General features: G+C 37.6%; 1 protein-coding gene across 5 annotated transcripts in view; it reads left to right on the forward strand.

Moving 5' to 3' along the window:
* The window catches only part of MYO6 (myosin VI), a 107,154-nt gene that overhangs the window by 53,800 nt on the left and 28,375 nt on the right, over nucleotides 1-24,979 (forward strand). For all 5 annotated transcript variants that reach the window (XM_069804700.1, XM_069804699.1, XM_069804701.1 and 2 more), the window contains exons 11-19: nucleotides 1,518-1,698; nucleotides 4,318-4,462; nucleotides 12,292-12,449; nucleotides 13,441-13,532; nucleotides 14,016-14,088; nucleotides 16,324-16,451; nucleotides 17,510-17,605; nucleotides 19,488-19,661; nucleotides 23,349-23,387. In XM_069804700.1, the coding sequence (XP_069660801.1) occupies nucleotides 1,518-1,698; nucleotides 4,318-4,462; nucleotides 12,292-12,449; nucleotides 13,441-13,532; nucleotides 14,016-14,088; nucleotides 16,324-16,451; nucleotides 17,510-17,605; nucleotides 19,488-19,661; nucleotides 23,349-23,387 (1,086 nt within the window). The remainder of the gene's footprint in view (nucleotides 1-1,517; nucleotides 1,699-4,317; nucleotides 4,463-12,291; nucleotides 12,450-13,440; nucleotides 13,533-14,015; nucleotides 14,089-16,323; nucleotides 16,452-17,509; nucleotides 17,606-19,487; nucleotides 19,662-23,348; nucleotides 23,388-24,979) is intronic.

A 24,979-nucleotide genomic window follows, 5' to 3' on the forward strand; every position in this document is an offset into this window, starting at 1 on the left:
TTTGGTATTACTGTGAGGCAGAAAGCTGGTAGATACTTAATTCTCGTCAAGCATATAGACGAAGAGATGGTTGGGAGATTTTGCCTCTTGTTTACCTAATTTGCCTTAAATGAAGATTTGTAGTGAAGTTGGTCATTTATGTAGGCATAAAGTATCAACATTCACTTATTCTTGCTACTGGAAGATGAACCTTTGCAATCTTCTGTTATTGATGGGATTTACAGGTGGGTGTTCTGTCATAAAATGTGTCCTCTAAAGGACTTAATTTGAAATAAGTGTTTGTCTAAATCAAAACATACTGAGAGAATAATTCTGAAAGTATGTATTAGACATTAAGTAGTGGAACATATGATGCCATAATACCTGTAGGTTACAGCCATGTCAATTTGAAGGCTTAATAAAGGATCAAATTTCAATGATATTTAAACCTAGTCTAGCCACTTAAACAGGAAATATACTGCATTGTTCAGGTTTTTAAATCAGAGATTTTATATTTGCTCTGTCATTCTATGAAGAATATTAAGAGTATTTTAATAAAAGTAGCTGGAATAGTCAATTAATACTTAAATTATTTTTCTGTTTTCCTTATCAGGAAGATGAGGTGATCATTTTACATAATTAAGATGTAGTTTAATTTTATTGATGTGTCTAAATGTTGTGTGAAGTGAATTTTTCAGATGCATGTGGTGTTTTGTTTTGATAAAAATCATGTTAGCTTATTTGATATTGACAAGCCTTTTACTTAAAGTTAATTACTCTTTTTAGTTGAAAACATTTTAAAGTAACTGTAAAAACATAGCTCAGTCTGTGCATGTTCAGTTAGTCTCTTGATTGCATGCAGATGTGTTACTATCTACTATTTAAACCCATTAATAGTTAAAATGGCTTTTGATGTATTTAAATTAGGAAAATCAGCAAAATGTTCTATTGGCTTTTTAAAACATAGCTGGTTTTCTTCTAACCCATAGAACACTGCAAACGACTTTTCTGTTTCTTAATCACCAGCAAACATTAACAAGTATATTTCTCTAAATAAGTCTCTTTAGGATAGGGATAACTCTTCCAGTTCTGATTTGTCCTATACTCCTTTCCCATGGCCTGTCAGACTTTCTGTCATCCTATTACGAGGACCTCAATCGTCTTTCAACTGCTAGGGGCTAGAAGCACTCCTCTGTTATAAATGTTTGGATAACTCTCTTCGCCAAAGTCTTCCTTTCCACTGCTCACTATCCAGTATTCCCCTGTCCTTAGCTGTCACGTTCTCCAACTTCTGCTTTCTGAAGATATTTTGAAGTTTGCTTTGAAGTTGAATTTTGAAGATCATGCTTCAAAGTATCAACAAATTAAAATAAATCAGGGTTCTTGCAAAGCCTGTATTGTATGAAGAGCTCTAATCTCTACTTAGTTTGGCATGCTTCTTTTATGCTTTTTGTTATGGTTTATTCTTGACTGGAAATAATGGCTTACATTTGCGTAAACCACTTACTGAATTTTTGGTTTATCTTGTTGTTTTATAGTATCTCAAGGCAGGTTCTTTGAAGGATCCACTCTTAGATGATCATGGAGATTTCAACAGAATGTGCACAGCAATGAAAAAGATTGGTCTGGATGATGCAGAAAAACTTGATCTTTTTAGAGTAGTGGCTGGTGTCCTTCACCTTGGAAATATTGATTTTGAGGAAGCTGGGAGCACTTCAGGTTAGATGAAACTTAAATTGTTCTCTGTAAAAATGCTGAAAATGTCTCTTGATTACAGTTGATTCCTTTCCATGTGAATTATTGCTTTAGAAAGCTGCCTTGTGCTCAAGGGTAATTCAGTTTTAATTGACCCCATTTTGAAGTCAAGTTTACCTATTTGTTTTAAAGTTGTACTTCTTTACATGCTCTGAAAGCAAATGGGCTGTCACTGAAATTGTTCAAGAAATTGTTCAGTGCAAAGTTTGATATGAGACATTTTGTGTCTCAAAACAGTACTTGTATTTTAATAATAATTTTTTAAAGTCAAACTTCTTGCTAATATCATGAAAACATCTTGAAATTAGCAATTCCATGTGCAGGGAAAGGCATTATGTCCTTTGGCTTCCAAAAATACCATCATGTTAGTATTTTGAAAGGTGAGGAAAAATGTTACAGCAAAAAACTTAAGTAAATGTAAACTTCCTAATTTTAAGATGTCATTCACAAGATGAGTTGGTACAATAGTAGCAGAATGTGCAGGAAGGTTGAGGATAGGGAATGAGTATTTTGGGAATGGTCGTTCTTACCTCACTACTGAAATCAGCCTCTCTGAGTTGAGAACTGCTGTCCATATATTCCTGAAAGACAGAAGAAACTCCCAGTCTGGACATACTACAAATACAACTATAATAGAAAAGATGGGTATGCAGATCTTTATCTTGAGTTGCAAGATACACAAGATAGAGTGAAATTGGTTCCTCTTAGTCCTACTTCAGGTATGTATAGCTCCTGCCAAATTTGGTAAAGTTGCTAGGAAGGGCATGCCAAAGAACATTTTTAAAAGGTGTTTGAATGATGAATTAAATGAGTACTAGCCTTACAGGTTCGCTAGCTCCCAACCCCAAGCACAGAATCACCACAGAAGAGATCAGGGGAGGTCTCTAGTCCAATGTGTCCTGGTCAAAGCAGGGCCAAGACTGAATTCAGACCGGGTAGCTTAGGGTTGTCACAGAGGAGGTGGGTTTTTTTCTTTTTTTTTCTAGTCTTTTTTCTTCTTTTCCTCCTTTTTTTTTTTTTTTCCTTGGGTCAAATCAGAACCTCCCCAGTGTCAATTCATGATCTTGCCATCTTCATGAAGATGACTGAAATGAACATGATTAACATGAATGAATCTGGGAAGATGTGGGTGTAGAAAAGGGTAGTGGCTTCACGGGCCTTGGCAGTAAGCTGGCAGGGAGCTTCCCTGTTTTGGCCTTCTGTGAGTTGGGACTTTGGGGTTGACAAGGTGGGACAGGGAAAAAGGTGCAAATGTGAGTGGAGAGGCAGTTTCAGGAGGCAAACAAACAAGGACAGGGGGAACCACAGATGGTGAGGAAAGTGAGCGTTTAGAGAAGGGAAGGAGGACACCAGAAAACTTTTTTTTTTCTCTGAATGCTGAAATTCAAACCCATTTTTTTCTGGAATAAGTTACTGAACTTCTAAAGTGTTTATTGCAAATACAGGCTTTATTCTGCTCTCACCTTGCATGTGTACACACAGGTGTGCATTTGAACTGCTCCAGGCAGTCTGTCTCTTACCAGAGACCCTCTGAAGTTCTGTTGCTGTTTCAAAAACCTGGGAAACGCCAAACAAAAGCTGTTTACTACAGGTCAGATGGTGTTTCAGAGCTTCCAAAATCAAGTCACAAAAGCCCTAATCTTTTAAGGACTCCTTCCCCCCCCCCCTTTTTGTTTTTTTGCTTAGTGTCATTGTAGAGTAAGGAATTCAAGCAATGTTTGACTAGTTAGTTATGCCCTTTGGTCTCTTCGCTTACCTGTAGGAAAAAAATTTAATGAGAACAACAGGAAATAAATGTTGTAATCCTGGCATATGTAATTAAGTGTTAGCTGTTGCTAAAGTGTTTGAGCGCTTCAGTGAGAGATTTACGAAGCTGTAGTGGCTGGATGAGCTCTGGCGCGAAGGGTGTGGGGCAGAGCAGAAGGAAGCACACCTCTCGGCTGTTTACCCAGGAAAATGTACATACCAGTATCTGAAAATGTAAGTGCTAGGAGTCTGCCGTGCCAGGCACTGCTGTTGCATAGCAAGGAAGTCTGGAGGATTACAGGAACATCGAAATCTGAAAGTTTAAATCCCTGCAGTTAGTTTCTAGGTATTAGCATCGGGATAGTTCTTTCACTTACAAGCAGGTTAGCTTTCGAACAGCCCATGTTTAGAGCAATGTCCTAGAAACACAGAATTTCATCTGTAGTTTTTGGGTGGTGCTTTTTTGTTTGTTGTTGTTGGGTTTGGGGGGGGGGTGGTTTGTTTTTTTGTTGTTGTTGTTGTTGGGTTTTTGGGGGTGTTCTTGTTTTTGAGAGCTGACTCTTTGCATGTAATATGTGAAGCAGTTTCCAGGGGCAAACTTTAATTCCTTCAAAGTTGGTGTCACCTCTAGCCGTCACGGCAAGACCGTCACCACCGGTTCAGTGTTTTTCCTAGAACGGCGGCTGACGGTGCCGGCCGGGCAGCTGCTGCTGCAGCAGCGACGTTAGGAGGCACGCTTTTAAGACGAGCGAGAGGGAGCGTGTCCGTGGCTGCCCGCCCGCCGCCCGGCAGGGCCTGGCTGCGGCCGGGCGCCGGTCTGACCCCTCTCCCACGCAGGGGGCTGCACGCTGAGGCCGCGGAGCCAGCCGGCGCTGGAGTGCTGCGCGGCGCTGCTGGGCCTGGACCAGGAGGACCTGCGCGGCAGCCTCACCACCCGCGTCATGCTCACCACGGCAGGGGGCGCCAAAGGAACGGTCATCAAGTGAGTCCCGCGCGCGGCGGCACCGGGGGGGACCGGGCGGGCGGCGGGGGACGGGACACGCACCACGACACCACACCACACCACACCACACCACACGGGCGGGACACGCGTGTTGTCGTCCCGCCGCTGAAGCGGACCGCCCCCGCGGCGTTCGCGGAAGGGCCTGCGCTGAAGCGCGGCCGCGGGGCTGAGGTAACCCTCGCCCGAGCTCCGCCCCCCGCCCAAAGGCCCTCGGGATCCGCCTGCGGGGACAGGCTTTGTCCCGATTTCTGACCCGCGGGGAAAAGCGGGAAAAATGGCCTCAAACTCCCCCTTGGCAAGTATCAACTGAGCTGCAGTTCGCCTGAGGGCAGCTACTTATAAGGCTCACTTAACGGTGTACGAAAACACGGGGCTGCAAAAATGGGAGAGTGCGGAAGACTTGCACGCTTCCACTCTTAGTCCCTTAACAACAGAAGCACTGTGCTACGCTTTTCCATCATGTGAGTGTTAATTTTGAGATGACAGTTTTTTAACACGGCTTTGATTTTTTTTTTTTCTTAATTTTTTTTTTTTTAAACCAGTTGATCCAAATGCCCATTTTTAGATGCTCGGGCTTGCTTGTTTCGTTGTTGTTAGGTCATTGGAGGATTTTTTTTTTAATTTGGAAGAGTGGCAGTTGTACAATGTCTGACTGAAATGGCCGTTTCTTCAGGAAAAGAACAGCTTTGAATAAGTTACTGTCACGTTTTCTAAAACCTCTCACATGTCAGTGAGTACGCTGTGTGACCAGGGAAAGTATAGTAGGCAGCCTGTTAAATCCATGACCCACAGAGAAAATTAGATACAAATTTAACAGATGCTGTATCAAGGAGTGTTAATGCTGTGCCTAAAATATTTCAGGAGATGTATACTTGGATGTATCTCTCTTGTCATGGGGGCTGCACAATGCTCCCACGACTGCTGCCCTGCGATACTAGGTCAGGGATGCTCTAATCGGAGGGTAGTACATCCACCCTTCTCGGTGTCTGGGTGATCAGTGTCCCTGTGTTTGCCACATCTAATTCTTCTGAAATCAAATTTCAGCTTTAAAAACACCACTGCAAATGGTAAACCAGAAATGCGCTGCTTCTTGCTGTTGCTGGTAAACAAACATTTAATCTTGACTGTGAAGTTAATATTGTTTCATAGAAACATAAAAAATAGTGGAACAGGATAAATTTAAGAGAAAGTTCTTTTTTTTTTTTTTTCTCCTGTAGCTATTAAGAATACATCACTGTTGAAGTAAATAGTGATCTTAAAAAAAGAGTGATTATCCCTTTCATTTTGACAAGAAGCTATTATCAAGGTAACTTCCTAGGCATAGAAGCAGGATAGTGATTTCTTTCTGTACACATATGGAGAAGGAATAATTGCAAAGAACATGTTTAAACATGGTAGTGATGATAACATTTCAATACCGTGAAAGTTATGACTCTTATGAAACCGAGTTTTATGAAGATGATTTCACTACAGTTGCCTTTTGTTTATGAAAAACCTCCAGCTTCCACCACAAATTTTCTCTTGTTGAGATTGATGCTAGCCTGTAAGCTGTCAGGGTTGCTAGCTAAGCTGCATGCAACTGAATTGTGTGTTTTAACATTTGGGTTTCTATGTTGTGTGTTTGCTGGAGTTAAAGAAACCATCGCATCAAAAACTGAACTTGGGCTAAACAGTTTTGAGCACATTAAAAGTAATGCTCAATGTTTAGCTGAATGCATCAATCTTTCAATTAGGAAACTAATCAACATTCACTTCACTCATTGGAAGACTGCGTGCATGGTTCTTACTGACTTACGGAAACAATGAAATTGTTTTAGTGAATCAGAAATACAACTTTATGCACATTACACCAGAAGTTTAATATATGAAAGCCATAATTAATTATCTATACTAATGTGGTTTATATAAGTTCCTTGCATATTATGTCTTTTGAAATTTATTATTTATGTCTTATAGTATGAAGTATTTGTTAACATATCATAAACTTGTGGACTGAAAGTAAGAGCTGATTGATTTAACCTTGGTATGTCACTGTGGCCAGTAAAGGTGGCAGGTGTTAGTTAATACATGCTTAGGTTATGTCAGACTTATGAGGTGAAAAATTGATCTTTGAGCACTTGAGAGCATTGGCTTTTTTAGTCCTTGAGCAATGTAATGGATTTGAGTAATGAAGGTTTCCAGTGGTGAAGAGCTCATTCTGTGCAAGAGAAGTAATCTTGATCTCTACTTAATTCTAACTAATAATGATAAATTAAAGGAGAATGGCTGTAGTGCAAATACTCTTCAGGACCTGCTTCCTGATCTCCAGGGTGAAACTGATCTTCCTGGCCAAAATTTGAGCATAATAAACCATCAGTGACAGCCTGTGCTGTTTGAACATCATGGTTTTTTAGGGGAATGCAGATGCTCTTCTGAGTAAACTCATATTGAGGAGTCTTAAGTTTAGCATGGGTATGGGCTGTTGTTCCAGTAATACATTATTACTGAATAGCTGACCTTTGAGGTGTATTTCTAGATAAAGCAACCAAGTAGACTTCTTGTTGGTCTGCTTATTTCTGTACTTTGAAAGAAGGGATGGTCGAGAGTTAGAAGTTCATAGTGACTACCATGGAAAAAGTTATAATGCAGTGACAAATGGTAAGTAATGATTGGGGAGGGGTTATTCTGCCTTCAGTTGAAAGTTCAAGATTTAGGTCTCTTCATAATATATTCAATAGTGCATTTCTGGGAAGTGGTTATAAATTCAGTTATTAGAAATTGGGGACTCTTAGTCACTATCATCTTGCTGCCTTGTCAGCTGATACGGAAAGCTAGAAATAATTTTTCTCTTTGTAACAACCTTTACGTGTAGGAAGACGTGGGTCTTGCAGGACAAAGTGCCTCCGTTGGCCAATATTTTCCGAGTTTTACTATTTGCTCTCTTCCAGACCATGTCTAAATTGACAGAAAAATCTTTGATATATTCATCCAGGACAACCTTTATCAGTACTACAAATAACATTAGAGTAGAAAACTATGTATTATACAGTACAGGTGGTACTCATATTAACGCATGGCGGTATGAGAATTGCAGGTTTTGGAAGTTAGCAATGTTTTTTACTTAATTCAGCCCGTGATCCACTACAAATGCTGATCTTTGTCTCCTGACTCACTGTTTACCTGGTTATTCTCCATCTTGCATTTGTATTTTTGAATTCTCCTAAGTATACCACCACACACTTTCCTTTACTGAAATCTGTCTTGTGGATTTTTAGATCGTCTCTTCAGTTTGTGAAAATAATTTTGTATGCTAATCTTGTTACCAATATTTTCTGCTTTCTTAGTTCAGTATTATCAGACCATTTTTTTGAAAATACCCTTACTTTTGCATTCCTTTTAGCTGAAGGTGTTAACTAGAAGCAGAAGGGGTTTGAACAAATCGCATCCATGTCAGATTCAGATGGCACCTCACTGGAAATGCTCTCGGTGAACTATTGACTCAGCCTCTGAGAACAGATTAGTTTTGGCTGTTGTACACATAACATATAGATAAAGCGTGTCTGTATAGTTTCTGTTTGAGAATGTTTGGTGGGACACACCAAGCACTAAAGCAAAGGGGTATCATAATATACTGCTTTCCTTTCATCACATCTCAAGTGACCCTGTCCAGGAAGGCTTCTTAAATACAATTTTTGTTACAGCTTCAAATTCACTTTGGATTAAGACTGTAAAGATTTTCTGCTCAGCATATTTATCCTGATAAGCCTGAGGTGTTGTTAGCAGTGTACTGTTTCAAAAGTCTGCAAACACAAGGAGCTATGGTTTTGTGCCAGCAGATTTTCCCCAGTGTTTTTGTGGATGGCAAAAACGAATTCTGAGGACTCCTTCCACCATCTCAAAGGATTAATGCATTAAGCCTCTTTCTCTAGCGTTTTCTAAACTTATGCAGCTAAAAGCAAACATACGCTAATAAATACACTATATCTTTTTCTCATGTGGCTTACTGCATGTACAAGTGGTTTGGACTGGTTTAGATATTTGTTAAATAACCAGCAGGTTTTTCTATGGTAGTGTAGTTTAGAAACTATTTGATTGCGATCAATATTAGAGTTTTGACAAGTACATTGTTTTATTTTGTTACAGCAACCCAAAGAGCTACTCATTTCTCTCTGTCTTTCTTAGGGACCTTTTGTGTGCAAGTAGATCATGTGAGTCCTAATAGGTCACAGTGAATAAATAGCTTAGCTGAAATCACTGTGCTAGGAGTATAACAAAGGCTTTGTTCTGCTGGGCACAATGGAGCCAACAAGGAACAGTAGGAGGGTGACGCTAAATGCTATCTCTGTGAATTTTATTAAATACTAATGTGCAGTGGACTGCCAGGGAGACTTGACAGCTGCACTACGTTTATCTGTCCTTGTTAGTCTCCCCAAAACAGCATAATAATCACCTCATTGGCTGACGTTTTTGCCATCCACGTAAAGTATGTTTACAGAGAGAGATAATGTCTTAGTATTCAAAATTTGGTACACCTCTTAGACTGTAAATGCACTGTACTACTCTTATCCAGTTTCTCCCTTTCCAAGAAAACTTTCAAAGAGGACTCCGTCATCATAAAGTAAATTTTTTTACAGTGTGAAAAATTTAACTTGCATCATTCCAGGTCCTCCAGCTTTTTTTGGAGGATGTTTTCTACCAAAATGCATTTTTTTGTGTGGTAGTGGTGGTACTGAAGCCTCTGTTGGAAAAACACTGTGGGTTTTTTTGTTTTTTTTAAATACTTTTCTGCAGTTTTTGGAACTTCTCTCAAATTACAAATGTGCTGCTTATATTCTTCAATTATGTAGGCCTTTCACTAGTTAGGGTTATTTCATCCAGGCCATTTTATTTGTGAAGCAGTAACAGTATTGGATGACAGCAGCTGATGGGTATCGCTTCACCTGCTCTCTCTCCCTTAATTGTTGTCAACCATGGGCAAATGATACATATTTTAATTGCAGTTTATTTGTTCTGGAAAATGTTTGGGGACTGCATGGAACTGTCCGCAGGATAAATCTAGTCCATGAGAACACTTTACCCCAGACCTCAGACTTTCTGGATCACTGAAAACCTTGCTGAAGAAATTAGTATGAAGACCAAACAAGGGGTTTTGTTGTAGCCTTACCAAATAGCTTAGAAATTGGAAAAATGTTTTCCCTGTTCCTTACAAGTAGCTATATCTTTTCCTGTTCAGACAAGAAACAGGAGGAGGAAAGAGATTCCTTTGTCAGTGTGCAGACCAGAGGAAAAGAGGAGCTGAGTGAAAGCAAGTTCCTGAGAAGGAAGTTACTGATTCTGAATGTCAGTTCTGTAGTAGGGCTCTTCTGTATCTACTGGCTCAGTGCAATTTCAGCATTATTTTGTGGTTCTGTACTTTCAGCTGTGCAAAATGCATTGCAGGGTTACATGTTGTTTCCATGGGTTTCTGCTGCATACTATGAAATTTAAAATAACAGTAGGGTTTTGTGCAGTTTCTAGATTTATACTTTATAATGGCAGAATTTGTTATTTTTGAAGAACAAGGCGGTTTTATGAATACATGCTGTAGACGTATGACTGTTTGTCATGTTGTTTAAAAAAATAAATTGAAAGCATAGATGATTTTAGTGTATTGTATTATGTAATAGGCCTGCAGCTGACGTGTGGGAATTAGTATTCTGATCTCTTAAACGTATCAGAATGGAATGTAAAGGTACCTTCCTTCTATTTATAAGATAAGATTTCTGTCAGTACTCGTTACCTTAAGATAAGTCAGGAGATACTTAGTGGAAGACAAGATTGTATGTTAAAGCTAATTACTGTCTCATGTAATGTAGCTGCAGGTGTCCTTAGTGAACAGAGTCTCTGGTTCCCTGACTCACCAGTCACAATAGAAAGTGATCTCCATCAGTCTCATGTTTCTGCATCAGAAATACCATCCTTGAAAAAATACAGAAATAATAAATTTGAGTTAGTGTAGTGCTTGTGAATCCTGGGAAGTGAAGGAAATGATGCAATATGGGTAAGCTGCATAGCATTAAGTTCTTTTCTGACCTGCCACTTCTTTGTACTCCTGTGTACAGAAAACTACCTGGAGGGGGCGATAGGGCAGTTCTGCAGTGGTGACAGCTTGAACCTTGTACGTAGGGCTTACTTAAACAGTTCAGATAAGAGGTATTTTTTAAATGTAGATTTTCTGCATGCTTGAGAAGTTCCATAATTAGTTATCCACCACCTTAGCTGGACAGTCCATTCTATGATTATTACAAATTGTTATTGTAGTCCTGGTGTTCCAAGGATATGAGAGGCAAGGTATATGGGGAGAAGTGATTTGTTTTATTAAGCCAACTGATTGAGATATTTAGAAAAAGCCTAAGAGCCTTTGGCATACAGCCATCATCCTTATTCTTCATGACAAAGAGGATTGGTGTAATAAAAACCTTGACATTATTGCTCCCTGTTCCTCCCTGCAAATTTTATCAGTTTGGTTAGCAAAGGCTCTCTCCCTAAAAATCTCTTCTTTTGGTTTACTTCAACATTGGATATATCTGTATGTCATGATACAGTGTTGTGCAAAGCCTTTGTGTACCTATAGTTGTTCTAAATTGTAGGCCATGGTTCCATGCATGAAATTTTGATACTGTCTGGTCAAGGGGCTTATCAGTATTTTGATTTAATTTTTTTCCCTCTATATTTTTTTTTATTGACATGTAAAAATCCTTTGGAGTTTTAATCTTTGACAGTCTGATTCTCTTCTGGTCTGATTCTGTTCAGATTGGTGGGACGTCTGCTTTTGAATTCTTTGGCAACATCATTAGGATCTGAGTGCAATTTGCAATCATACCATAAAGCCAAAAGTTCATTTTTCACACTGCTCTCATGTTGTTTCTTAAACACTTGCTTAAGGCTTTATTCTTACATGAATTGTCTTATTCTGGAGACTTCTACAGGTACTTCTTCAGCTATGTACAGTGTAACTGTTTTTTAGGTTTGGTACTCTTACCTGTTAATCTGAAACTTATTTAAAAAAAAAAAAAAGTCTTGTAGAGTGTATTTATTCAGGAGACGATGTGGTTAAATGTGCTTGGAGATCACATGCCTGGCAGTGTTCAAGGCCAGGTTGGATGGGGCTTTGAGCAACCTGCTCTAGTGGAAGGTGTCCCTACTCATGGCAGGGGGGTTTGAACTAGATGATCTTTAAGGTCCCTTCCAACCCAAACCATTCTATGATTCTATGTTGTCTTAAGAGGCTCCTTCTTCCAGTGTTTACAAAGAATCCTTATTTTGGGATTGCATCTAACTTTTACCATGAGAACACCCTCCCTTATCTATGTTTTTTTACTTTTGTCACCAATTTACTTACAGCCTTATAGCCTTAGTTATAGCCCTTATGCAAGTATAGGGACAAAGGTGTCAGAGCAAACCTGAACTATAGGTTTTGTTGTAATGAGGCAGCTCATAAATACATAGTTGAAATATTTTTTGTAGATGGGAGTGTATGTATTTTAAATCTCTCTCTCTTTGGCAATTATCAATATAGTTTCTAATTATCTAACAAACGAGTATGAAAACATCTGCATCTTAACTTCTATTGAGCATAGTGAAACATTATTCTTTCTTTTTACAGGTAGGATAGTTAGTCTAACTTGGCAAGTTTGTTTCCAGCCTGGGCCTAGAGCTCAGGGGATTTTTGTGTCCTAGTTTACAATAATTGGAAAGGCTCTTTTAAGTTTAGGGTCTAATCATTTAGTCTAATCAGTATTTCAGAGTCAGCAATTCTGAAAAGTAAGATCTGTATTTTTGCTTTTTAGGGTACCCTTGAAAGTGGAACAAGCAAACAATGCTCGTGATGCCTTGGCTAAAACAGTGTATAGTCATCTGTTTGACCATGTAGTGAACAGGGTAAATCAGTGTTTTCCATTTGAGACTTCTTCTTTCTTCATTGGAGTTCTAGATATAGCTGGTTTTGGTAAGTACACTTCAAAAAAAAAAAAAAAAAAAATCTAGTTGTCTATTATTGCCACCAAAGATTCAATGATAAACTCTGTAATGGAGAGGGGGGAGGGTTTGGGTTTTTTTGGTCGGGGTGTGTGGGATGGGTTACAAGGGCCTAAGAAGATATCAAGAGAACAGATAAAGCCTCGTTTTCCTGAGATACAAGAATATAGAGGAGGTCTAGAGCTTCTCCTGATGACCTAATAACGCTAACAAGTGTTAGTGTGCAGCTAAGCATCTTCATAATGGTTTCAGATATCTGTAGTGTCTACATAGACACAGCTTTTGAAGGACTAAAAATCTGGAATGAAATCTTACTTTGGCCACCCAGTAAAATTAGGAAAGATATTGCATGTGTGTGCTGTTTTCCTGTTCAGTCCTGAGAAGATCACTGCATACTGACAGGCAAATGAAGTCTCTGAATTAAGATACTGTTTCCTGGAGGCTGGATAGTTCTGTTGCAGAGTTGGACTTTGGGCTCCTGGTTGCTCCTGGGAAGTGGTGGGTGTTGATGGTTCCTGTAAAGCTTTTGTCCTCAGTGGGATGCAGAATAGGGCATGTTTTCTGTTTTGCTCTAGCCCTGCTAAGGTGGTCCAAGAACAGTGAAAAAGGTAACCTTTGGTTTTCAGGTCTTTAGAGCTAGGATATCATGTGCCAGCCTGATGTGACATGGATGTATGAGGATGTATTGGTACATTTTCACTGTATGGTAGCATCTTGCTTTGGTTTGCTGCCAGATAGAACTGTCTGTTATTTGTCATAGAAATATGATCTGCTGCAGTATTTTTATATCTATCTTATGTGCGACTTGAAAATCTGTAAAAGCTTTTATTTTACTGAAAGAGACAGATATGGATCTGAACACATCTTTAAATATTAGCACTGTGAAGCTTTTCTTAGTTACTGTGTAATATAAATTCTTGCAACACTGGTTTATCATAGAAGTTTAACTTCTGTTTTTTCAGAATACTTTGAACACAACAGTTTTGAACAGTTCTGTATTAACTACTGTAATGAAAAACTGCAGCAGTTTTTTAATGAAAGGATTCTGAAAGAGGTATGTTATATTTAATGTTACATTTGAGGATTTATTTTTTTAGTAAAGAGACACTTAAAGTAGCACTGCTTTCCATAAGATTGCACATTGTGCTTAGATTAAAAAAAATTCAGTTGACAAACTGTTTTCCTACTGTGTGACACCTGGTTGTGCCAGAAAAGAATATGGCTTTTTGAAAACCAAGAGTCTTTTCTTTTCTTCATTTTTACCGTTCATTAAAATGAGGCATCCAGATACTGGATAATGTCTCATACCTAATGGGAATATCTAATTGCATGGGCATATCATTAAGGAGGTGAAGTTGGGATATATTAAGCTGTGGAAGGAAATTCTAAAATTTGTGTTGATTCATGCTGTATTTAAAAATGTCTTCAGGTGTATTTAAAAAAAACATTTTTGGTGGGTAAAAAAATACATGGTGAGTGTGTTTTCTCTTTTCAAGTTTTTTTTTGTTTTGTTTTGTGTTTGGGTTTTTTTTTTTAGGAACAAGAACTTTACCAAAAAGAAGGCCTAGGGGTTAATGAAGTGCGCTATGTAGATAATCAGGACTGCATAGGTATGTGCTTCTTGAAATGTCAAGCTATTCATTAGTGTCATGGAGAAAAAGGCTTCAAGCAAGAGGCAAAATATGTGTAGCACTAGAAATTTGTGCTTTTAATGACTGGTGCAACCTTGTGAATTCTTCCATCTTTGTATAACATTCTGGTTCTGGTTGGTAATAGAGCCATGTTGTCCTACGGTATGTAATAACTGCAGCTGGGACTTGTGAATTTCATGTGCATTTTCCTAGAAAACTAATTAGAACACCTAAATAGGGTAAATAAAGTGAAGCAGGGTGTGAGGGTGTCTGGGGAAAAATATTCCATGAATTAAAAAAATCCCATCCCATTGCCCCCATCTTTTTTGAGCCAGTCAGCGAGCAGAGAAACGAAATGAACTGTAGGCAACAGGCTGTAGATGTTACTGCTGTTTTTAGCCTTCCACAGACTGATATATACCAGAGGCTTAAGAGGATGTTGTTGGGTTTTTTGGTTGGTTGGTTGGTTTTTTTTTTGTTTCCTCTGTTCAACTTGTGTTCTCCAAATTGGTGTATTGTGAACAAAAGTTCATCTTGCTTTTGCATTTACAGTAATTTGCTTATGGTAACTAGTCAGTCCTGGCTGAGCAGAGAGTGACAGAATTTAACATCTGTTGCAAAATGTCTGGTTCTTCTGAGATTCTGTAGCTCTGCTGAAGTTTTCACTTTGTCAGATAGGACTGTACAGTCACTAATTCTGACTTAACTAAAGACAACTCTTGTCAAGCAAACCTCTTAGCCATCTTGTGCAAAAGCAACAGGAAGGTATTTGGAGGAGGGAACAAAAAGAATAGCAACAGGAAATAGGTGACTTCTATGAATACAAATCTTATCTCTTCTAGTAGTTTAATAATGTGTTTAATAATGTGTATATGAGCCTGACCCTGTTCCCAAAAATGTTATAGTTTAGAGACTGTCATGTTTCTGTAAAAAGGGTTCCTTCCCTCCCGGTGCATGTTTGGGTTTGGGGGTTTTTGTTGTTGTTTTTGTTTGTTTGTTTTGGGGTTTTTTTTTTGAAACATATCTCGGGATCTAAAGGCGTTCCCTGGTGCGTATTGGAAGAAAGGGTCTCTGTCTGACTCATAGTGGGAAAATGGGTCAGATGTAGAGATTGTTGCCAAGTTGTTGCCTTTTCCTGCCACACTTTCTGTTGAAATACGATTTTGTTTAAGGTGTTGGACCAGGCTGGTGACAGCAGTGAACACGTAGAAATACTGTCACAAAAGACAAGATTATCATGTTGACATGGGCAATTTTTTAACACTATGGCAGAATCTTAGAAACAGTCATTAGTATGTCAGAATGTTTTCATAGAATGGTAGTCATCTCTGTAGCTAAATTAGCTTATTCAGACTTTATAAGCATAAATTCTTTGCATGGGAGTTTTCTTTGTGCTTTATATATAGCCTCATACCGTTTACAGTCTGTAGTAAGAGTTCATAGGCATTGCTGCAGTACAAGCATTAGTCATTCCCTCCTTTCCACAGGAAAAAAAGTAGGTAGTAAAAATTCCTCTTAAAAGAACAGTTTCGTAGATAATACAAAAAAAGTTTTAAAAGCTGCAAAATTCTTGTGTCTAATAGTTTCAAGAGCATGAATTTCTATGTCAGCTTCCAAGCACTTTCATATATGTGTGTGAAAGGTCAAGGCAATACACTTGTAAAAAGTTGTGAAAGCACCACTGTATGCTCAAGTCTGGTCTGCCTTTCTTAAAACAAATGCGTTTCATTTTCCTCCCTGGATCCTGTTGTAAATGGAAGTATGTGCCTTTTCATGCTTTTAGTTTTGACATGTGGTGAAACATGGATGAAAAGCTTAAAAAAAACCCCAAAACCCAAAAACCCAATGATATGAGCAGTTATCCCATAAAGACCCATGGTCATACCAAAGAAACATTTAGGCACCTTTTGGGAATTAGATTGAGACCCAGAGTAAAAATCAAACAATTCATGCCTGATCTTCCCTGCCCGCCGCCCCCCCCACCCCTGTGTTCCTTGTGCTAGAGTTAGAACTTGATATGTATAGGGTATAGATTAAATCAACAATTCAGATATGTAGAATTATTTTGCAATGACTTTTTGTATTTTGTGTTAACAGCTTTCCCTACATACCTTTATACAGAATCAGATCAGTAGCATTTTAAACTTGTAATGTTCAGTTCTGATACGAGTTTATATATTCCATTTTTGTAAATATATTTTGTTTTATTAATAGATTTGATTGAAGCAAAGTTAATAGGTGTACTGGATATCTTGGATGAAGAAAATCGTCTTCCCCAACCAAGTGACCAGCATTTTACTTCAGTTGTGCACCAGAAACACAAGGACCATTTCAGGCTCTCTGTAGGTTTATTTTTGCTGTCTTGTTTTAATAAAACAGGTTTTGGAACAGTTGATAGTAACACTTCAATTTAATGAAACCCTTTCCTAAGAAATCTCATACCACAGCAGTCTGCACAATCCATATTCTTTTGTTAAGGACAAGTTTGGTTATTAGGTTTGTTGAAAACTTCACTGAAGGTTTTAAGTCTTCTAGCAATTCTAATATCCTGCTGAAACTAAAGCTGCATTCTTCACTTGTATTTGAAGTTTGTTGGCATGTAATGCATGAAAAGGAAATAAAAACACATTTTGATTTAGATTATTTCATATCAGATGAGCTATTTTGTTGTTCCTTTCAAAAATTGCTTGTTTTGGACAATATTTGACTTGCATGGAGTGTCTAGCTAGCACTTCAGAGATGAAAATAGGGAACACACAAGGAAAACCTTTTTGTTGTTAATTCTTTAACTTACAGCACTCTCTGGAAGATTAATGCAAGTTATTGCAATTTGTGTACATGACTTCTGTTGGAAGGGGGGGGGGAGGAGTTAATTCCCTGCTGAAAAAATGCAAGCAAATGGAGCCAAATAAAATTGTCATCCATTTACCTTTTGTTAAGTTTCCACTTAATCTTGCTTAACTGGATTGCTGTGCAGTGAAACATTTTTGTCGGTATGTGTACAGTCAGCTTGGTGGTTGCCTTTTAAAATATACCATCTAAAAATATTTTAAGCTTCTATCTAATTGTATTCATATGACAAGGCTGTTCATTAGTTGTGGAATGAACGGTATAGAAATTGTTGATTAAAGCCAAAAAGAAAATCAACTAGTTGGTGTTAACAATCCTGGTGACACTTGTTTTGAATATGAGGTATCTAAGAGTGTGAATGAGAATGAAAATAGGTTTTTGGAATATCTTGGTTTGAACAGGAACAGTAGTGTTCATCACAATTGTACTGCAGGAAATGTCGTTTTTAACACCTAGTACTTCTGGCAGAATCATGGTGATGTTTTAAGAGTAAACTTTTTCTCACTCTACAGTGTAATTCTTCTTTGTAATTCAATTTTTTTAATTCCAGATTCCTAGAAAGTCTAAATTGGCTGTTCACAGAAATATCAGAGATGATGAAGGCTTTATTATCCGACATTTTGCAGGAGCAGTATGCTATGAGACGGTAATTTTACTTATGCAAAACTATTTTTGTTATGCTTTGTAGTGCTTGTGATATTCAGAAGTTGATATGTCTTAGCTTTGAAATTGATTTTATGAGTATGTGACAGAATTGACAGTTTCTTTTAACTTTACAGATTACAGACTGTTTTGGTGACGTATATTTTGTCTAAGTTTGTTATAAATCTACAGGTATTGGTGTCAAATATTGATTCATGATCTACTGCAAATCTTACATCAACATAAGTTTGCATCTTGGGGAGGGGAATACACTACGTGATATGAAAGTACTGTTAGATTTAAGAGTAGCTTTTCGGAAGCATGCTTATCCTTGTATGCAATCACTGTTTATGTTATATTAAAATCACATTTCATACTTTTTGGTTTCCATTTCTACTGCCAATAGAATCATTCATGTAAGAATACGAAATACCTGCAATTGCTACCCTCAAAATACATTCCAGCTTCTTGTACTTTTTTGACTATTCATCATACAAAAACATTGAAACACCTGAAGCCAATATTTAAAACCTGATTTTTGAAAAATAAGAGTTTAGGATAAACAGAAGATCCATAATGCTTCGTTGTTCTAGTCTGTAATTCCAGTGTTTAAGAGGAAAATACATATTTTAAGGGCTTGTTCTTATTTACTTCAAAATACTCCAAGAATGAGAAATGATTGCTGTGCTGTTTTGAAGTAGGCACATTTTGTAGTCATTTTACAAATTGAAGTCTGCGTGTTACCTACCTGATTTTTCTGAGGTCACTGAGCATGTATGTTAATAATACCATAGAGTGTCTTCAGGAACGGAGGAGCCACATAAGAGCACATAAGCTCTGCTGTCTGAGCTAATCAGATATGAGGTAGCTTTGGTCCAGAAGCTATGCTAATATGCTTGACTAAATTTATCCCCTCCCTCAGAGGAACTTACATAGCTTGGGCCTTAAAACTTTTGGACTATAGCTGCCTTGTACCTCACCTGTTACTTGTTTCTCTTTCTCACTGCACTTGTGGCAGTTCTTACAGTCTGATTTGTGGTGAGGAGGCTTATCTGGCTGCATTCATATTCCAGTCTTGTGTTTTCATAGTCCAAGGGAATTTTGGAGGCCTGTGTTTGTCCTTTGATTCTCATCACCATTAAATCCTATCCATTAAATAGGATATCTGGCAAATTCATACTTTCTTCAATTAGTCTTGGACTCTTCTGTTCATAAATATCAAAGTCACTATTAAAGTTGCACCAAAAGCGACTGAGAATTTTGTTAGTGTGAAATTGGATACCTAGTGTCTTGATCTCTGAATTTCAGTGTAATGTATTGTTCTTAACTTTTAAAAGTTAGTGAGCCAATTTAAATAAACCAGAGAGGGAAGGTTTGTAGGAAGGGACAATATCTTTTATTAAATCAACTGTTCTTAGTCACAGTACTACTAAAACAACCGTTTTTTATTTCGTTTTCCAAACTGTGTAGATGCACCAATTAAAATGTGCCTGTTAATGCCCATTTCACAACAGATCTTAAGTGATACTACAAGCAGTGAAGAATTAAGCTTCTCAGAACTCCCAAGTGATGATGTGCTGAGTACTCAAAATGGAAGCAAGGAGGATAATCATTGACAAAAACACAACTGACCTCTTAAAAGGCATTAAACCTTACCTTGGGTTTCATGATTCCAACAGCATCCTTCAAATTTAAGAATGTCTTTTCTCTCTGTCATTAGTGTTTTTTGTGTCCAGTCCAGAAGTTGTTTGAAATAGTGTATGGCTATTTACCCCACATATTCTTGCTGATTTTTGAATTAAGTATGTAACTTTGTTTTCTTTAATTTTCTTTAAGAGTTAAGCAACTGGGGCAGTGACTATTGTTTTCTTGGGTTGTCTTTTCAGATGCAATTTGTGGAAAAAAACAATGATGCTTTGCACATGTCCCTTGAATCGCTTATATGTGAATCCAAGGACAAGTTTGTTCGACAGCTGTTTGAATCTAACACTAACAACAACAAGGATCCCAAGCAAAAAGCTGGGAAACTTAGTTTCATCAGTGTGGGAAACAAGTTCAAGGTAACATAACATAGCAAAGAATCTTATCTTCTTGTAATATATGCCACTTTTAAGTTACCTGAAATAAGTAGAACCTAAGGTTGGGAGAATCGAGTGGTAATTTGAGGTTCAGACAAAGAAAATTTTAGACTTTTTTACTATTGGATTATAAGAAACCAGTATATTCAAGCTACATGCTGTGCATTTCTGTCAAAAAGATGTTTCATAATAGCCCTTAAAGAAATTATACAGTAATTTTTAAGTCAGAATTTTGCAGGGCCACATAAAAGTTTTTATTCAGGAGGTTTAAAGTCTTGAGATTCAGATTTGTATTCTGTGGACTTTAAGGGGTTCTAAATGTGACAAAAGGTGTCCTTCCATCCTATCTTAGTTGTTTGTTCTAGAAGATGTATCAATTGGCTACACTTTGCCATTCTCAAAATTCAATACCTAATCTAACCACTGTTTTTCCTCTTCTAAAATATAAAGGTAGTCATGGCTTTCACAGAATGATGTTCATTGTGCTGAATGTTTCCTTTCTCAATACCTGAATCTGATGCTTCTCCTCATTTTCTCCTTTCTTCTGCTTGTTGTAAAGCTGACCTTCAAACCTTGTCTTCTCCAAATGTTTTCTGCATCCTTTTCTCATTCAGCAGTTTTATTTTAGCTGGACTATTCCAGCTCAGGATGGCTAGAAAGAGAACTATAGGGGAATTAAGAGATGAAAAGCAGGCACAACCACGGGCTGCAGGTAAATTTTTCAATCTCGTGGATTTACTTTTGGTAGAGCTGCTGCAATTTCGGCAAGAGCTCTTCTCAACACATCTGGGCCAGATCCAATGAAGGATTTGTATGCCTTCAAGTCAAGTGCTGCAACATTTTTGGTATGCTACGTTACCTAGGACACCTAAAACCCCACATCATATTCCTAGCTAGACTCCTTACGCAGTCCCTGGGGAAAGCAGGTATCTTGGACAATCCAAAAACCGTGTTGTAGAGTGGGGCACTGCCAATAGCAGAAGAGCATTTCTGCATCTCTGCTCCATGTCAAGGTTAAGTGCTGAATCAGGACTGGAAGATAAATTCATTCTTGCATAATTGTATCATGTGGCCAGTGTTTAGAACTGTTCTCTAAAAACGCAGGGGCTGAAGAATGGGAAGGATACGGTTAGCAGCACTTGCTTTATTATAGCAACAGTATTCTGCTTCAGATCTATACTTTATTTAGTGTTTCATATCTACTGTATTTCCTGAAGCACCAAGTTATTGGTCAATCTGACAAAGAGGATTCTCCTTATACCATTCTGGAGACGGGTTATTATGTAGCCAGAAATAAAACTTTGATGGGCCCAGGAAGAGTAGGAGATGGAGCCTGACTTTTACAGTAGTGGGTTTGGTATTTAACTGGGAATTGGGCAGCCTGCTCTCTTGAGTTTTGCTCTGATGATTATTTCCTCCTCCTTATTATATAGTGGTTGTAGAATTAAACTGTAGCAATCGGCTTAATATAAAACACATTATCAGAAGGCAGACTGAAAAATAGAATTACATACAGATAAGCTGTCTCCTGAGCCAGCCCTGCAACCATGAGTCTGTTGTAGGTGAAGCTAGGATTCATTGTTTTTATAACTGCATTTTTAAAATGAAACCAACTGTGGGATCTTTGACATAATGTCCACTTTCCTCCATCTGGGTTTTCAATTACTCTTGGATTTAGCACCCCACATCCAGTAGATGTGGACATGTGAATGATACCATTGTCCAAGGAGGGCTGGAGTCAAAAAAGGGAGGCATTTTTTAAGTTAAGCAGCAGTCGAGTGGGGAACTTTTTGGATTGCCTTTTGGACTTTGGTGTTCACCTCTATACCTAGAACATGACTAAAGTCCTCTTTGGATCTGGCCCACCAAACTATAATTCTTTCAGTGTTTTCAAGTTTCATGGCATTCTGAATGTATGTGTTACTCCCAGTAATTCATTTAGTGCTACCTTCCCAGACACAACATGTGCTGCTGATGAACACTAATAGCCTTGAAAATTTCACTTCAGATGACATCAAAATAAGTTCTATTACCTTAGTAGAAATTTCATCTTTTTAAGAATAAGAATTTTTAGTGCGTCAGTATGTCAGTCAGTCTCAAATTCTTCTAATTACATCAATTAGATGGTGTTGCAGGGACTTCTCTTTATGGAATCCTTCACACATCCCTTCCTTATAACTAATTAAAATTACTTCTCATAAATCAGTTGAGGACATGATTAATTTGTTCATCAGATCTACTCAAGAATCTTTGGGATGATTTTACTTTACTATGGTAATGATGGATTAAATTGTAATAATTCAAAGAACAGTAGTTTTAGCAAAATGTTTTATTCATATGACGATTTCATCAGTGAAATTTACTTGAGAATGGCTCTGGCTTATCTGTGTCAAATCACAGAGTATAAGGAAGGGGTATTTTTCCTCTAGCAGAAACGTATTTTGTTGATGGAAATTAGTCTGTCCCTTCCAAAATTAAGTATTTCTAACTTAAGAAAACACAAATATTATATTCAAGTAGAGATAGAGAGAGTATGTATAAGTGAGAACTGAGCAGGAGGTTATTAGTGTTTGTCATGCCTCTTGTGGCACTCCTTCTCTCTCTCTAACCATATCCATGATAAGTTTAAAAAAAAACAAACCAATTTTATCCACTGGAAGGATGGCTGGCAGCTGTAGGTGACACATATTGCCCATAGAAATCTGGTTTCGTGGAGTCAAGGTAATTGAAAGATCTGGTTCAAAAAAATATTAGTCAAAAGTCAGATCCTTTCAATTTTGGTTCCAGTACAGAAAATGAGTAGTATGTTAGGACATACAGAATTTTGTCTTCAGTCTATATCCTTAAAGCTTGCTAGTAAACTAGAAAGGCTGGCGCTGCAGTAATCTATGTGGTAAAACAGACACATCTGTAAAGTAAAAGTATAGCTGTATTCCTGATGTGGTTCTGGAATATTTTAAGTCCCTGCCAGTTACAATCAATAGCAACTGTGACACATTTTCTCTGACAGCCTTTAAGTCTCTGGTGATCCTGTAGACTTGCCCCCAAATAATCGTAGGACTGTGGTCTTTTCTCATCACAGTATGTTTAAATCCAACCTTGGTCAATCTGGTTTTAAAATATAGCCTATTGTCATCAACAGAGAATTAAAAATTTGAAAGTTTGGAATTAAAAATAGATTATGCAGGTTCATTCACCTAAATGTTGAGTTAGCTTAAAAAAAAAGAAGATGACCCTGAGCTTATCTGTTTTCTGTGTTAATTATTTAACATACAAATGTATGCTTGTTATAGGTTAAATTTGGGCTTTCACAAATTTTCAGTGTATTTTTTTTAAATTATTGCTGATCAGTCTTATTTTCTCTATAACATTATTACATAGCCATTATTTCCTTTATTTTCCCAAATGGGCTTGCACTTTTTTTTGCTATGTTGTAACTAACTAGTCCATACAGTATTGTTGTACAATTAAACACAAACAATATCCTCAGGACCATTCATGCACACTTGCATGATTTTGGCTGTTAAAATTTGTGAACGTTTTGATTTATCAATTCTGTCTGATATACTAACAATGAACATGCATGCAGTAATGCTATACCACTACTCTGTTTGTGTATTTCTGTAGTTGTCATGGTAAGACTATTGAAATATCTGTTTTCTTTTACAGACTCAGTTAAATCTGCTTCTTGAGAAGCTTCACAGTACTGTAAGTATGTATACAGATGCAGGTTCATAATTTTCTGTCATAAGTCATAATCAATAATCTCAACAATATGGCTTACAATAAATGTGATAAGTATTGCTTTAGAGCTTGAAGTTATATGGCACTTCAGAAGCATTTTGCTGTGCAGGTGATGATTATTGAGTTACTTTAAAAAAAACCCACCACCTTTAAAAAAAGTTGTTGTAGAATGAAAGTTACACAATTTGAGTAAACAATAAGAAATCTGTCTGGGTTGCAATCTCCTTTTTTGTCACTTTTACTTTTTTCCATTCACTAGTTATCATTGATGACTAATTTGCAGAAGGTTTAGAGATGTTACTTCGAAGGAAGGCAGATGATAATTTATTATTAATTAGTTTTCAGATTCCATGAAGCCGTTAAAAATAAAATGTTTCATTTCACTTTTGTGATATGCTGTAAATGCACAGATGGTCAAAGAACCTGATTCCCCTAATGAGTATTTGCTAATTTAGCTGGTGTAATTTGATAGGTTTTAGAATTCTCCATGTAGTTCAACATAACCATTTTTTTTAGAACTTGGAGTTGTAGGAACACATTCTTGTTTCTCTTGACCGCATGTTCTAATCAATCCTAGATATGAGGTTATGCTCTGTCAAAAAAAAAGAGGGGGGGAACATGGGAAACAAATGGGACAGGTGCTGGAGTGTAGCTGACATTAAGATTTTACTGTACTCATGAGGCTGGTCTGAAAGAAAGATGATCTCTTTCATACAGAACACTCTGGAACTGAGATCCAGTCCAGGGAAAAAGTATGTGCCCAGGCTTGCTGTACTCTGAGTTTAGCTAACCCATGACTGGGGATATATTGTTAATATAGAGCTCCCTTGGCAGGTGCTTTCTCACTCTCAGCTGAGAGATGGAAAAAGAGAGAAGACGCTGCAAACCAGCAGTAATACTATGTTTTCTCAGTCCCAATTTTGTTTTAGTATATAAGGTAGGTTATCATCAACAGCCACCTGTTACAGGAAAATCTGAATAATTCGATGGTGTTTTGCAAAAATGTCATCCTTAATGAATGTGAAATGGTGAGAGAAAGCAGTGGTCAAAATTGTAGAGATAGCATGCATGGTGATAAGAAAGGAGGAGACTGGAACAACATGGGGGAAGGGAGAGTGAAGCCATGAGCCTAAAGAAACTGTAAAAAGCAAAAGTTAGAAGAAAGGAAGGTCAAGTTCATCTGGCATGTTTCCAGTGTCAGGGGGCTGGTATCATGTTCACTGACGTGAACTCTGGAGGACGGAGGCATTTAGGTGGTGTGACTGTAGTCGATAATGAGGGTAGTAGAATCTAGACTGCTAAATCATAAGTAGATTGTACTAATGTTAAGCACAGTTGAATGAAAACTCAAACGTTGAGGATCCAATTAATAGTTTGAGCATTGAGATCAGTTACATTAAGATGAACGCTAGAGTGCAAAACTGATATATGAGAGAAAAAGAATGTCAGCATTTGTCTTTCAGAATACTATTATTTTTTATCTTTTTTTTTCCCCACCCATAATTCTTAAATGATTAACTGTTATTTCAGGAGGTTTGAAAATGTGTAGATTCTGC

This window comes from Haliaeetus albicilla, chromosome 17 (genome assembly GCF_947461875.1).
Source record: "Haliaeetus albicilla chromosome 17, bHalAlb1.1, whole genome shotgun sequence".
Lineage (NCBI taxonomy): Eukaryota > Metazoa > Chordata > Aves > Accipitriformes > Accipitridae > Haliaeetus > Haliaeetus albicilla.